Genomic DNA, 14,982 nt, shown 5'->3' with positions numbered 1-14,982 from the left:
CACTTGATCGTCACTTTTTCGTAACAGACTGATTTAAAACTATCTCAGTTGTAATGACTGAGCGCAGCAAGCCCCATTGAAGGATATGAGACTTAGTAAGCCTAATGCAAAATGGATATCTTTGCGCTGTACACATAGGCATCGAGAAAAGAAACTCCAAGTAATCGCCATTATATGCCAAGGTCACTTCTGCATCTTGCATAAGGTTTTATTCGCTCCCCTCTTTTTCTGCCACATACAAGAACAATGCATTTCTCCCTCATTAGAGGTACGAATATGACTAACGACAGAACCAATATAATTCACTCCTTTGCGCACACACACACACACACACACACGGCAATATTTGTCAAATTCTTCGAGCTTTGGAAGAGATTGGTCTACCATAAGCTTTCAAGTACTATTTAGGGATACTTAATGTAACTTATTTCCCCCTTAATCTGTATTTATCTTCTGCATAGAAGCCAACAGTGTTACACTGCTAAATTGGGGAACAGCTCAGAACTGATATTTCCACGCCAGACAAAAGGGAGCGGGAACTACGAACCCTTCGGGGAAGAAGAGTCCTTCTATACAGCGTGTCCCAAAAATAATGGTAAAAAAATGAAACCACAGATTCATGGAAACAAACACAGAAGTTCTTATAATGCAATCCGGAAGTGCACAGGGGCGGAGCTAGACAGTTTCGAAAGCAGGGGAAAAGAATTCCACACCTACCTACCGGAATAACGAAAGGAGCTAGGAGGGTTTTCAGAAATACATAAAATTATATCGGCTTGACCTGTTGAATGCCTGTTACATAACTGCACCAGAGATTTTCCATACGTCATGTAAGGATTCACCGAATATCTGTATGGCAGGGGTAAAGGAACGGTGCAGTAAAGATGGAAAACACACAGAAGTTTTTATCCATGGCACAATTCCACGTAAGTGTATAATGGGAGTTAAAACAGACAACTGATCATGGTTGCATGATCTCAGGGGACAACAGAAAGTGGTATACCAAATAGAAATCTGCAGAGAGACGGTAGAAATAAGTAACTAATCATGTAATGTAATGAAATAACAGAATACACAACGACGTATTGTACTCCTAACGTAGTATCTAATACAGAGTAGCACCACAACTTGTAGGTCATACGGGCTAACAATACACGTATCTACAGAAGATGTTCGAAGTGCTGTCCTCCCACATCTATGCAACGTCATCAGTCTCTTTTAGCCTACCCGGCATAAACGTGGGACGTGAAACTTTTTTTTAATTTTCATGATTTTTATGTATTTCTGACCCACCTTTCTACCTCTTATTATCCCGGTAGGCAAGTGTGAAGTTCCTTTTTCCCCGCCCACTTTCGGAGATGTCTAGCTCCGCCTCTGTCCAATTCCGAACTATGTCGTGTAAACTTTTTTGCTTGTTTTGTTGCCAGGAATCTGTGGCTTCATTTGTTACCATTACTTTTGGAACACACTGTATATTTATGTTTAGGCATATTTAATAAATCCAGACTTCTATATTCATCCAGAGAAGAACCTTTCTTTTTCTACTCAATAGTGAAATTCTCTCAGGATCCTCTCCTGAATTCATCGTAGTTGGAGAGAGCATATACTTTGATGTACGCATTCTAGCTTTTGAATTTGAACCTTCATTTCCTTTGAACCACAGTGATATCACATTCGCGAACTTCAAAACTAAGCAAGCGAAATTTTAGAAACATGCATGATGAAGGACTATCTTAAGTATAAAGAATGCTTTGAGATTCACTGTGACAATAGGAGGTAACGCCTTTCGTAGCTCATTTTACGGAACAAACTCACTCAAATTCAAAGATCAATATATAATAAAATCAAGTGCTGATTGGAAGATACAGAAATTCCTATCACAGAAAAACTGAGTTGAAGCCCAGGAAAGTTAAAACCCTCAGCTATTGATAACAGGAGTAAAAGACATCTGGGAGGCGACCTTCCGGAGATGAAGTTCTATTCAATCCGCTTGGCTAAATCACAGGGTTGGAAAAAAAAAATTGAAAAAACAAAAAACCCGTTTTCTTGTTTAAATCCGTTTTTTTTTGGGGGGGAGGAGGGAAATAATTTGCTCTATGTATTTATATTACACATTGCCAGAAATAAGTTTGTTTTGCCTTGGTCTTATTATGCAACAACTGGGTTATGCTGGAAGAGGTCACATAAGCTTAAAGCGGAATCCAAATAGTTTCTCGGTTTATATCCGAGAGAAACTGCCCTGCATTTGAACTCGAAACCGGGACTAAGTGGCCACAAATGTGATACGTCTGCCGACTCACTCGCGAAGGATCCCGATAAATATATATAAAATACGTTGTACTGATCTTTACGTACTCGTTAATATAACTGCGAAGAGTCATTTCAGAAGGACAAAAAGAAACAGTTGCACAAGTGAAGCCATTATACAGAATTACATTTGGACAATTTCAAAATACTGTAGAGTACAGAACTAATTTGGTCCACGTTAGTTCACTAAGATTTTTATTAGTCGAAGTTAAAGAAATACAACGACTTAATTTGCATCATCAGTAAGAAAAGTGAATAAAGATAAGAATTATTTGAGTCCACTTTGTCTCTGACCCATTTATACATAAATAGATACCAAAGATACTTTTGATTTCAATAAATGCCTCTCGTGGGGTTTGTAGGATCATCCCCCCCAAAAAAGTACGGCATTTCGATGTATTTTATCAGTAGTAAACATTATTAAAACGAAATAATATTTAGAACATCTCTTTGATTGCAACTGCATAACAATAATAAACTATATAAAAAAAAATATTCATAGAGTAAAATAAAATAAACAAGTTGCTTTTATAGTATAATCTATGAGTAACAAATGGGCAATTTAGGTCTGGATATAATACGAATAATATACGGGAGTGAAACGTGATAACCCACAAATGTGTGTTCATCAAGATTTTGCGAACACTTACACTTTTAGGAACATTTTTCGTTTTTTGGTTTAAACCATTTTTAAAAAAAAAGAAAAGAAAACAGCTGGTTTAAACCAGCCAATCCTGCTAAATCAGGTAAAGGAAATACATTCTAGATGGAAATAATTTGATCTAGAAGTGTAGCTACATAAACAATATACCATGAAGTCTGCAACCATTTATCACAACTATGTCGTGTAGATTATTGAATATTCCAGGGATTTACATTATTTATAATCCTACTCAGGAAACACTTTGATGATAAATTATCTCAACTTGTGAGTAGTAGATCATCGAAGTAAAATAAAAAAACAAACCGACCCAAGCGCAATGTTCGAAAGGTAATTTCACATTAATTAATGGTAAGTCTTTACTTTGACTCCAACTGTGACTTTAATCGGTTCTTATAAGTTCAGTTACTTCCTGGAACTGTATGTGCGTGAGTCACTTGTTGGAACTGTTCGTGCCTTTGGTGTGACGTCTTAGTTCATATTTTTCCCACTAGGTGTCTGTGTAGTCATATGGTAGTTTGTTAGTGTGATGTCACATGCTATGTGATCTGTGGTCACATGTTCTGTGTGCATGTATGTGTGTGCTGCATGCGGGAAGCGCGTAATTGAATTGGTGGAATTGAGTTAGAGAAAACCTATCATAGTTGTGGTCTAAAGCTGAAGATATTTTCGACCTATTGTAAAAGTGGACGTTTATTGGTTTCTTGTTTGTAATAATAGCAAGTGTGCTCGGTTTAATAAAACGACGTGTGTGCGGAAAGGAACATTTTTGAGTAATGTTGAGTAATGCGCATGTGTTCTTGGTATCTTATTTTTTCGTGTGTGGAATCAGCAGTTATGAGTCCATTATTCATGAGTGTTCTCCTATGGCGAAATGGTGAGTGTTTTCTATTTTTAATTCATATTATTTTTATTCTTGATTTGTTTTGCATTTGAGTATTAGGCAAAGTATTTGGTTTGCTGCTGCTTGTCCTATTGCCTTGTTGAGATGTATTTTTTTTTTCTTTGTCATGCACTGATTTATGATTAGAGACGAGTGTTTTTTTTTAATTTTTCCCTTCTTATCTTAGCTTTATAGTAGTGGTGTGATTATTATTATTTTGGATGTTTTTATGGTACTTGAGCGGGGGGTTTGGGGGCCGGTGGCCCCCCATTTAGATCTGAAAATTTCATAGCCACCGCTTCACCTGAATTGATGTTTAGTAACATTGTGGCCCTTGTACTTATAGTATAATTCTTAACATCGTATAGTAACATTGTGGCCCTTGTACTTATAGTATAATTCTTAACATCGTACATTACTTTCACTGTGTTAGTAATCGTAATCGATTCATGTGATCCGGTTCCGGGAGCAGTTTAGGAATGATTCCTAAACTGCTCCCGGAATCGGATCACATGAATCGGTTGAAGTCACTGTTTGGCTCAAAGTAAAAATTTGCCTAATTAATGCGTTCGGTAGTGAAAAGGACAGGGAGATTACGGTACATGCAATACATGAACATGAAGCGATAAAAAAAGAATAGGTATTCTTATTTAGAACGCCATATTCTCATATACCAAGGACAGTAAATAATTACTACAATAACGAACGAAGGCTAACTACAACAAAATTTATATAAACCAGTTTTTAACTAATATTGAAGAAATGCACATGGAAAAGGCTTCCGTGACATTCGAATATTTTTATTTGATTTCACGCTTCATAGCAATACCTCATAATTTTGATAACCTGGATTCCTACGGAAATTGTATACTGAGATTACGTGCATCGAAGGCTAACTACTCTTTAGCTATTTAGAAATAAATTAACATATAAATATGCCATGTTGTATTTCAAAATATTTGCTAACTTTATTTAATCAGTTCTCAGTATAACCCCGCTCATTAGCCCTTTAGGTTTCATAATCCAGTAATACGATGATCCGAGCCAACCAAAAAGGGCACTTACGCATCGCTATACATCTGTCATTTTTCCTCAATGGCCGAAAGAAAATTAGCTGAAATATTTCAGGTTAATGTCCAAGGATTATGTCCTTTAGGCCAAAGAAGACGGATGATTAAGGCAAATGAAAGATGGAAGGATTGGGGGAATGAAAATGTGGAAGGAATGGGAGTACAAGAAAACCCACGGACACTATGCTGTTCACCATAAACTTACATGGCCAGGAATCGAACCAAGGATCCCATACACCAGAGGAAAGCGCCCTACCATTGAGCCATCTAGCCCCTTCAATGACGAAAGAGAAGACTGAATCCTTAATCCCTTCCACTACGATTTATTTTCTGAATTCTGATAATTGAAGTTATAAAAGTGTATTATAAATGGTTTATCATTATATAACTTTCAAAACATCAATATAGTAACCCTACGTGATGCTACAATAGTTTAAATTTTATGACGAGTGTAGCTTTTCATTGTGCGATTTGTCACCGGGAGGTCATGACGAGCTAGACTCGTCATTTCAGTGCAAGGGGTTAATTTAGGATATGGCATCGCAACAAAAAAATTAGTGCGCCATTTAATCATCTTTATCAATCAATCAATATGCACTATTTTATGCTCAGAAAAAATGAAATGAAATTGAGCTTTACGTCCCGTTATGCCGGCTAGGCTAAAGGAAACTGATGATGAAAAATGAAATGGTGGAATGAAGAAAGTGGGAGGAAACTACAGAACCCTGACAAAACCCACGCACATGGTGTTATTTTATGCTCAGAATATTGCGAGGCTACAATAGCATGGCATTACTTCAATAAACAGCTCTAAATATGAGTATAACGCAACCGTCACGGGCTTTCCGATCAATAATATTATTAACTTAATAGTCATGGATCAAAACAGCCACACATCGTATGTCAAATATCTTACCACTAAAATTAGATTGGTTATAATAGACTTATTTAATGTTCTAATGACTCCTGTTATATATATCTCCAAAGCAGTACAGCTCAACTGCGACCTAATACTGAGCAATGTTTAATTATCTTGATTGCGAAAACAAAAATAATAATTGAAATGGAAGTATAACTTTCCCTAGGAAACTTTACTTGCAATCTTACTGTTAATAAATACGGATTCTCAGCACTAAGAAATGCAACTCCAATAATCATCTCCAAGTATGGATAATCTAACTAGTTAATTTCCAAAATTGGTCCAATTCTTAATCAACATGGATATCGAGTTGTCCATTGTTCTGTATGCTTCATACTCAAAAGCTACGATTTTAGTGGTTAACAACCTTATAAAATTCTGGAAACTTTCATCTTACCATCTGATCACAAGTACAAAATAGCTCATAAAGCCCCGCTCAAATAAGAGTACGAGATGGGAGCAGTGAGTTATATTGGAAAGGTCTTTTTTTCACCCGTCAATATGTTATTCGTCTTTCTTGCTTTATTATCAACTACAATACACTTCATACGGTATTACCCACGTTTTAAGCTACACACTATCTAGCACATTTCCATCTTTTATCCTCTCGAAAGACACTGACATCACAGATCGCGAAGTATTCTGGGAAAGAAGTGAGCTGAAAGGACGGTTTGAGAGACCTCTGCCACAGCAGTAATTTATGAAAAGACATTACAATAAACTATCCAGTGTGCAGCACAAAGGAAATAATTACGACACGTCCGCCATTTTTGGTCTATCGGATTGAAAGCACTGTAGAACAGCATTTAAATAAATTAGCAAGAAAGAAAATGAGTAGTTTACAACTATTTCGTTTCCAGCACCTTAAATTTGTGACTTTTTGGAGACTTTCGTGACTTCGCGTAGTAGACATAATGAGTTAGTCTGCCATGAATAAAAATGATAGAAAACATGCAGTTAAAAAAAAAAAAAAAAAAAAAAACACTAGGTTAAAATTAGTAACAGATATTAATCTTCTTTTGCTGGAGTTACGCGGCAAGTGTAAGAAAGAACCAAAGTCAGTATGAAAGACAGAAATCAAATACTTATTGGGACTGTAAATTTAACTAAAAATGCGTTTAGTGACAATACACAGGAGCAAGCAAGAAATGAGAAGTAGAAACACTAGGACATGGTGACGAAGAAACAAAAACCTGAGAGATCGTTCGGTGGTCATCTCCAGTGTTAATAAGTCTATTGGTACAGCAAAATCAGCTCGAAGCTGGACATTATGAGGACAATCCACAACCAGATCTCGAATACTTCGTCTGGCTTCACAGGCAGCACAATTGTGGATCTTCGCAAGCAAATAGAAATCTGTGTGTTAAGTATGAATGTCCTATGCAAAGTTTAGTTGGAGTTAGTTTCTCCTATCGAAAAGATCTTGAGATGGTCCTCCAGACAGCAAAGTGCAGGTTTGAGCACATGTAATTTATTGTTGACAGCTGGTTTCATTCGAACTGGCAGCGCTGATGCAACTGAGTAGCGAATAGCGAAAGCAGAGCCCTGCTTGGTATGGGGAGATTAAGCTCTCTTTCTTCATAAGCAGCAACTTTAGCTACATGGTCTACTTCTTCATACTAGCTATGGTAACATGGTTCGGAACGCAGCATAGTTGCACCTCATATTCCTTGATCTGACAGGATATAAAGATTTGCTGGACGAAAGGATGTTTATTTCGCACATCAAGGAGGCTATTCAAACCATTTCGGGAGTTACAAGAGAGTAAGATCCTCTGTATATGACATGCAGAAACAAGGTTTGCAAAATTGCAACCAGTTCAGCAGTGAACATTAAAGAAATGGCGTGCAATCTAAAACCATGCGTACATGTAGTTGTAAAAAACATACATCCGAGAGAATCAGCATCAACAGTTCAAAAAATAAGTCTTGAAACTGATGTACGAAAGGGCGAAACTTGTTGAAATACGTACAGGTTGGTGTTTGGCTTCTTGTATTGGGCCAGATGGAAAGAAATTGGTGCACGAAATTGGTATCTTCCATGGGGGTGTCGGTTTAAAATAAATACAAAAGGAGAACTTCAACCGCACGGTCATCTAAAACATTAAAGAGTGCGAATTCCAAAAGGCTTTGGTGCGCTGGATCGTGCCTGACAACATTGGTAGCGTTCTCGAACTTCCAGTGCGAAAGATAAAGGATGGTGAAGCATTGATTTTAAATTTGCAAAATAAGATAGCATCAGCCGATGAGAAAAACTGCTCATGCGTACCAATACAAGATGGGAAAAGAACTGGTACGGAACCCACTAATCGTCAAACGCATGCCAAGATTATGGACAGTTCAGGTGGCGTATCATGGTAAGTCTGGCTGATCTAAACAATGTATCAATATGCCAACCTTGAGCAGATGTAAAAGCTTCAGGCCATGTGATACAGAAAGTGATCGGTTGTCCAAACAAAACGAACAACTAGAATCTAGAAATTGCTGTTCGCCGAGACGTGAAATGCACTTCCCGTATCCCAACTACTATTCCGCCAGCTTTGCAAGACCATCGCCGACCGGGGTAAGAAAGCGAAATGGGAAAGCAATATGTTCCGTACCAACCCGGGATTTGCCTAGTGGAAATGAGGCAAGCCCAGGAAAACCTCACTCATGACGGCTGACTTGAAAAAGCAGTCATACCTTTTCGATTCACGAACCCAGGACCGTTCGCACCAAAGTAAAATATACTGCAAAGATAGGGGAAAATACTATCATCTATTGGCCATAGGTGATCCTTTGCAATCACCATAAGGAGCAAGGCGTTCCAATTTCAATGCTCTACCATTGGAAATCGAACGACAGAAAGTATGTATTAAAAGCAGGTGTGCGCTAGCCGGAAATGTACCTTATTTTTATGTGGCCTAGTCCTCCGCACAGTAAGTGCTAAGCTAAGTAAGTCCTCCGCACAGTGAATTCTAAGGTAAGTAAGGATTTCTTTTTTACGTCTCATGACTATGCTACGAGACTAAAAGAGACTACTGACTATAACGAACGAAAGAATCCAATGAAAAGTGGGAAGAAACGACAGAACCCTAATAAAACCCACATACACAAGGTACAAGGTTATAAAATAAGTATCGCTGTTCAGAGAACTCTGGAGACGTAACCACTTGACACAATGTACCAAACTTCGTACAAGTATATTTGGGAACACGCAGAACCGATTGGTATAGAAAATAAAATTAGTTCCAATTTTCGCCACCAGAGGTAATTGTGGCGCTGTACAACAGCAAGTTAAGTGAAAAAAGACACTAGTGATGCTAAATGATGAAGGCTATAATTACCTCTCCTGTGGGTCTAGTGGCATTGATATCGGTGCTATTAATACCCTGTAGTCAGTGGCGGATTTATGAGAGAAGAGACCTTTTGAGCTGAAGCAGCATCCTTTTAAAATTCGTGTGGATATCTTACAAAAACGAATTAAATGATAGTCTTTCCTGTGCTCATGAACTGCAAGCTCCCCCAAAATTCCAGGAAAAGATTTGTATCAAATCTAGTCTCCAGTCTCCGTTTCAGTGTTAAGTATACGGTAAGTGTTGTATGGAAGACAAATTATATTATTGATATTCAATGAAAGAAAGGTCGTAATTATGTTTCCCGTGCGACGCGTGACATTGATTTGTACTCCTATTAATGACTCTGTGGTGTAGTGATGTGTTAGGGCGATGATGGTGATGTGGGGTTATGTCCAAAGGTAGGTCTTTGAAGTGAAGGTTCCTGGGCAAAGAAAACCCATGGTGACTAGTGCCGTGTGAGATGATGATGTTCTAAGGTCGGAACCTGCAGGTTAACAGAATTCGACTCACGTATGTTCATCGGGAATCGAACCCAGGACCTTTTGATCACAAGGCAAAGAGCGCGGGAATAAAAAAAAAAAAAAAAAAAAGAGGCAAACATCGGATCGCCGTCAGTTCACTTCTGGCACAGAGTGGCGCTCAAACTCGTATGGCTGAAACACATGCAGGCGTGAGTAAGCACCTGGAGAGGTTATTGCATCCTTTATCATTTAGCATCAAGTGTCGCTTTTCTTGCACGCTGCACTTACTTGGCTTTGTACAGCGCCACAATTAGGCCTACTTCTGGTGGCGAAAATTGGAACTAATTTTATTTTCTATACTAATCGCTTCTGCATGTTCCCAAATACATTCCTACCAAGTTTGGTTGCATTCGGTCCAGTGGTTACGTCTCCAGAATTCTCTGAACAGCGATACTTATTTTATGATAACCTGGTATCTACGGCAAAGCATACTTAGAACTTAGCGCAAGCTAGACTAGAACAAAAAAGTCCACGCACCACGCATAAGCACTCTTCAAATGAGTAACACGGCCTCAGACTATAGCATATAGAAAAATCTTAGATTATGTGCATACCATTAATGACAGTTACTTACAGACGCACCGGCCACACGTTTCGCTCTATCCTGATGGGAAATAAATATAACTTGCTTGAAGTAACATCTAATACAGTTGGGTGTGTAAGTTCTGTAAGTCCCCCCTCCCTAAAAAAAAATTACAAAATTTACGGAAAAATTGACAGAACTATACGAAATTTAAGAATCAGACAAACGTGAAAGTTAATGAAGGTCACCATTGTACGCTACTAATTACAGAGAAAAATTAAATTAAATCTTGGATTGTATGAAAGTACGTTGTGAGACCATATTAAGTCAAGTGACAATAGAGCATGACATGGCAGCGTCTCAAACCCATTTTCTTAGTAATTAACCTAGTAAGGGTGGGTGATCGCAAAAGTACTCTAAACTTTGCCACATGGTGTTTTTTATGCTATATGAAGGGTTTTTTCAGTATGCTAGTTTATACGAGTTAACTGCTGTAGATGGAGGCCCCGAAATGCAAAATGTAAGGAGACATGAACAGAATCAGACTAAATGTGAGAAAGAGTAAAAAAGGTAAATGGTCAGCACTGTAGGGTGATTAATAAGGAAGAAAACTCAAGTTACATTGTAGACTATAAGTGCACGCGGATTGATATACGAGGTGAGGACGCAGTATAGCATAATCTGATAGTGTTTCAAACCAACTGTGTTAATAACTCAGAACATGTATGCTGATGTAATGGACGGAATACATAAATATAGAACGAAAACTAATAAAAGGGGAGCCGTATGTGAGAGAGAAGTAGTGAATTGAGGCAAAATTTTGGATGGTATCGCATGCTATAGGGGCATAAATTTGCAAAATCAACGGAAGAAGTTTTTGTATCTGATTTCACAAGAAACCAAAACATTTTGGGATGTGACAAATTAAATTTACAATAAGTAGTGGCAGATCTAGCCCGGGCCCTCCCAGCGTTGAGTGGGAAAAATAATTTCCGTTATTATATATTTTTGGAAGTTTACAGTAAACTCATGATATACATATAGTTTGCGTTTTGACTGCCATCCCCTCCCCCCCCTTTACCTTCCAGACCGCCACTGATAAGGTAGAAATGCAAAATTGAAAGTGTGCTCTCTACCACGTAATACTTCAAGTCTTGGTAAAATTTTGGCACATCACATTTTGCAAAATTTACACGTCAAATTCAATACTCTGCATGAAGACATATTTACGAGAAAAAAATACGAGAGGATTAAATACAAAATAATACTGTTGCACTTTACGCTTACAAGTTTAGAGTTAGTAGTTTAAAATCATTATGAGCATTTTATGAAAGATAAAAGTACATATGAAAGACGAATCTATTAGATCCTATTTTCTATCGGCGGCGTACTTCAGTACAGTATACAGAAGCTGTATCTTGTTTACAAGGGAGTGTTACTAGTATGAAACATGAACATTGGTACTGAAACTCTTCTCTGCCAAAACCCACTATATTAACTACCCTCGCCTACGCGCACACCCACTGTCGCTGACGCGCGTGCTCCCTACGGAAGCACCCCTTCGCTACAGCTTCGGGCCCCCTTTGCTGCGCTCCCGCCCTGACTCTGTTAGATAGCATTCGTGCTTTTTAGTGGCCACCCAGCACAAGCTGGTTCCTGTTTAATGGGCAGTAGTTCTTGTGGCAAGTCAATTTGCACTTATAAATGGAGCTCCTCCTTTAACAAACAATTTCTAAGGCAATAAGAGTACATGTTATGCTGAAAGAAATTAATTTTTTTTTTTAATTCCTGGAGGTATGCTTCTATTGAACGCGTAGCACACAGAAAAGAAGTATCTCCTTTTGCCATTTGTAACTGTTAATGTGCTAGGAACGTGTCTTCTCAAGGCACTCCACCCCCAAATGCTCCTTAAAAATGTTATTTATGTAATACTACATGTAATAGGGTGTTATAGTGCTAGTTGGAAACTCCGGGAATGTACGAAGAGAAGTGCAAACGGGCGGGAAAATAAAGACAAATGGGTACTCGTGCAGGATGCTGCTTCAATTCGTACATTCTACGCAGATTTATAGATGAGAGAGCACGAAGTTATAAATTGTACAATTGGAAATTGTGTGGTAAAGAAGAAATGAGCAGAACAGGGTCATCACATACATTTAATTACAGCAGAAAAACGAATAGGAAGAAGTGTCGAAAAAGAATCTCAGCAGGATCATTCACGAATTTTTAGTAGATCTTCCACCGCAATGAGAAGGTAAAGACACATTGTTCTAGTAATTACTGAGTAGTTGACACTTAACAGCTCGAAGGTACTAATTTCAAGCAGTAATACTATATAGACGCATACGGATGCAGGAAAGTGTCAAGAAATATGAAAATACGAAATATCGGAATTATCAGTGAATAGTGAAGACCTGAAATGAAACAGGAGCAACTGTAGGTAAGGTATATTAAAGTAAGAACAGACAAGTGGTAATACAACTTTGAAGAAAGGTTCATACAAGTCCCGTCAGGGGCCGCCAACTGCGAGTTTTTATCAGTTCATGCATATACCCACCGTCGCCGACACGCCTGCTTCCTACAGACGAACCCCGCGCTACTGCGCTGGGCTCTTTTCTGCTTTCTTGCCCTAAGTTCGTTAGGTAGCATTTGTGCTCTTTAGTAGCCATCCACCAAAAGTGGTTTGAGTTTTTAAGTTTGTCCGTGTTTTATACCAAAGTCCAATTTTTGATATTTCCGAAGGTAATAGTTAAGAACAGCTACTTATCTCCCGTGCACGAGGATACATCTTACTGTTGCACTACCTAAACACCCTAAGTACAAGGGCAAGAACTCAGTCTATTACCTACTTTTTAACATCCTACATAGTCATTGAACAATTCCTGAAAGTATGGCGTTTCTCGTCCTTCCCTAAATGGGAAGTACGGCTCCTTAACTATAACCAATAGACATAGCCTATCGCTTAAGGGTACATTATCAATATACAAATTCACGCGTCAAGAAAATAATACGTTAGAAGACTGTTTTCGGAAATTTTACAAAGAATATATATATATATATAAAACAAAATCGTTGATAGCTCGTAAACCTGAAGTGCTTCTTAATCTACAATACTTTGGGTCAAAGCCCTGCCTCCGCTCGCTTTCTACGGCTCCTACACGTACAATTGATTGTGAAGCAACTTTTCTACGCCTAATTAAGTATGTCGCTGACAGAACAAGCGCTTTGGTAAAGTTGAGCTTTATATTCTTTCTTATTTAGTACACTTAATTTATGATCGTGGTGAGTCCTCACAAGGAAACTATGTCTAGGGTATTCCCATCTTTTCTAAACATATGTAACGTACGCCCTATATTGCAAAAGGTGTAGTGCATATCTTTCGTACAAGCAGAAAATATTTTAGCACCTGAACACTAACTCGTAGTTGGTGGGCTTAAAGTACAGCTATACTCATATTCCTAGGAATATATTTACGGTACAGCTCAAATTCTGTAACATATGCGGAATGTAAAGTACCGGCCGGGTCGTTTGCACAATACGTAGGGAATGCATGTATTGCTTAGAATAGACATAGGCACCTTTTCTTTACAAAGTGTGCTTCCAAAATCAATTTAGTTCTCGCGTGCAACTTCGATACTTAGTACATTCCAACGCTCGAAGCCGGGGGTTTTCCACTACCCTTGGAATACCACATATTTAAATTATTTTGATTCAAACACCAGCACTTCGGAATAAATAAATCATATTCGGGCGCAAGCTTGTATTATTCCTATTACGTTCCATGGCTTTATAGATATTTAAGGCTAAATCAATTTTCCCGGAAAATGCATCAAGAAAATTATGAACTTTGTATCTCATGTTTTTGTACAGTGGACCATTTTTTTTCTTCTTTCTTCATTACACGAAAAAACAGTGAAAAGAAATACGTAGTTCGTTTATGTATAAACCACATACTACTACATTATTGACCATGAGAATTTCACATGTGCTATTACACAAACAGTAATTACTTACAAAATTCAACTAAGATGTGTTCATTTTCCTTCAGTCCTTTCTCAAAATTATTCTTGTTCAAAACAAGAACTCCTTCATCGTCCTTTATGTCGCTACCATTCACAAATGCAATTGCAACTATTACAAAAATTAAATGCACTACAAACTTCATGTTCGTACTTCCTTCCATGGTGTAAAATCACTGTCACCTGCACCCTTAATCCTGTTGAAGTGAGAATGTGACAATACTTAGGAGAGAGAAAACGTGGCAAAAGGAACTCGTGTGGTGCAGCTATTGGTTCGCGGGATCACGTGACTGCAAGTCCTGTTACCTCAGCAAGGAGATACTCTCAAGAGATTCAAAATAGCTATTTTATCCAAATTTCCCTAAGCTGTTTATTCTTTCTTTCTTTTTTTTTAAGCAGTCATATTTTTCCTTACAAAATAATTATATGAAAGTAAAATGAGCACAAATGTAGTTTAAGAAAATAAATTGTTGCAATTGCAAACAATAGGTTGCAATTCTGTGTGGGATGATAGAATAAAGCTGCTTTCATAAACCTTGAAACTACCGGCATTCATAAGCTTAATTCAGTAAAAATTAATTTGTTTACAAGCATGTGAATCAATGATGACGTCACTCTTAATTTCCTTGGAATGGAGAAGTGAAGGGGCAGAGAAATTTTGGGGTGCAGCTATTTTTTTATTCTGAAAAAAATTCATATCATTTGACCTTCCTTACAATACAAGTCTGAGGGATGCCACCAG

At 37.9% G+C, this 14,982-nt stretch overlaps 1 protein-coding gene across 3 annotated transcripts in view; it reads right to left on the bottom strand.

The window, feature by feature from the left end:
• The window catches only part of Pdi (protein disulfide isomerase), a 75,255-nt gene extending 60,786 nt beyond the window's left edge, over window positions 1–14,469 (bottom strand). For all 3 annotated transcript variants that reach the window (XM_081751311.1, XM_081751312.1, XM_081751313.1), the window contains exon 1: window positions 14,236–14,469. In XM_081751311.1, the coding sequence (XP_081607437.1) occupies window positions 14,236–14,404 (169 nt within the window). In that variant the 5' untranslated portion in view covers window positions 14,405–14,469. The remainder of the gene's footprint in view (window positions 1–14,235) is intronic.
• Window positions 14,470–14,982: the final 513 nt, after the last annotated feature.

This window comes from Thermobia domestica, chromosome 3, assembly GCF_964235325.1.
Source record: "Thermobia domestica chromosome 3, izTheDome1.hap1.1, whole genome shotgun sequence".
In the NCBI taxonomy this organism is placed as follows: domain Eukaryota; kingdom Metazoa; phylum Arthropoda; class Insecta; order Zygentoma; family Lepismatidae; genus Thermobia; species Thermobia domestica.
The sequence above is the reverse complement of the archived record's forward strand: the minus strand, read 5'-3'. Positions and strand labels throughout refer to the sequence as shown.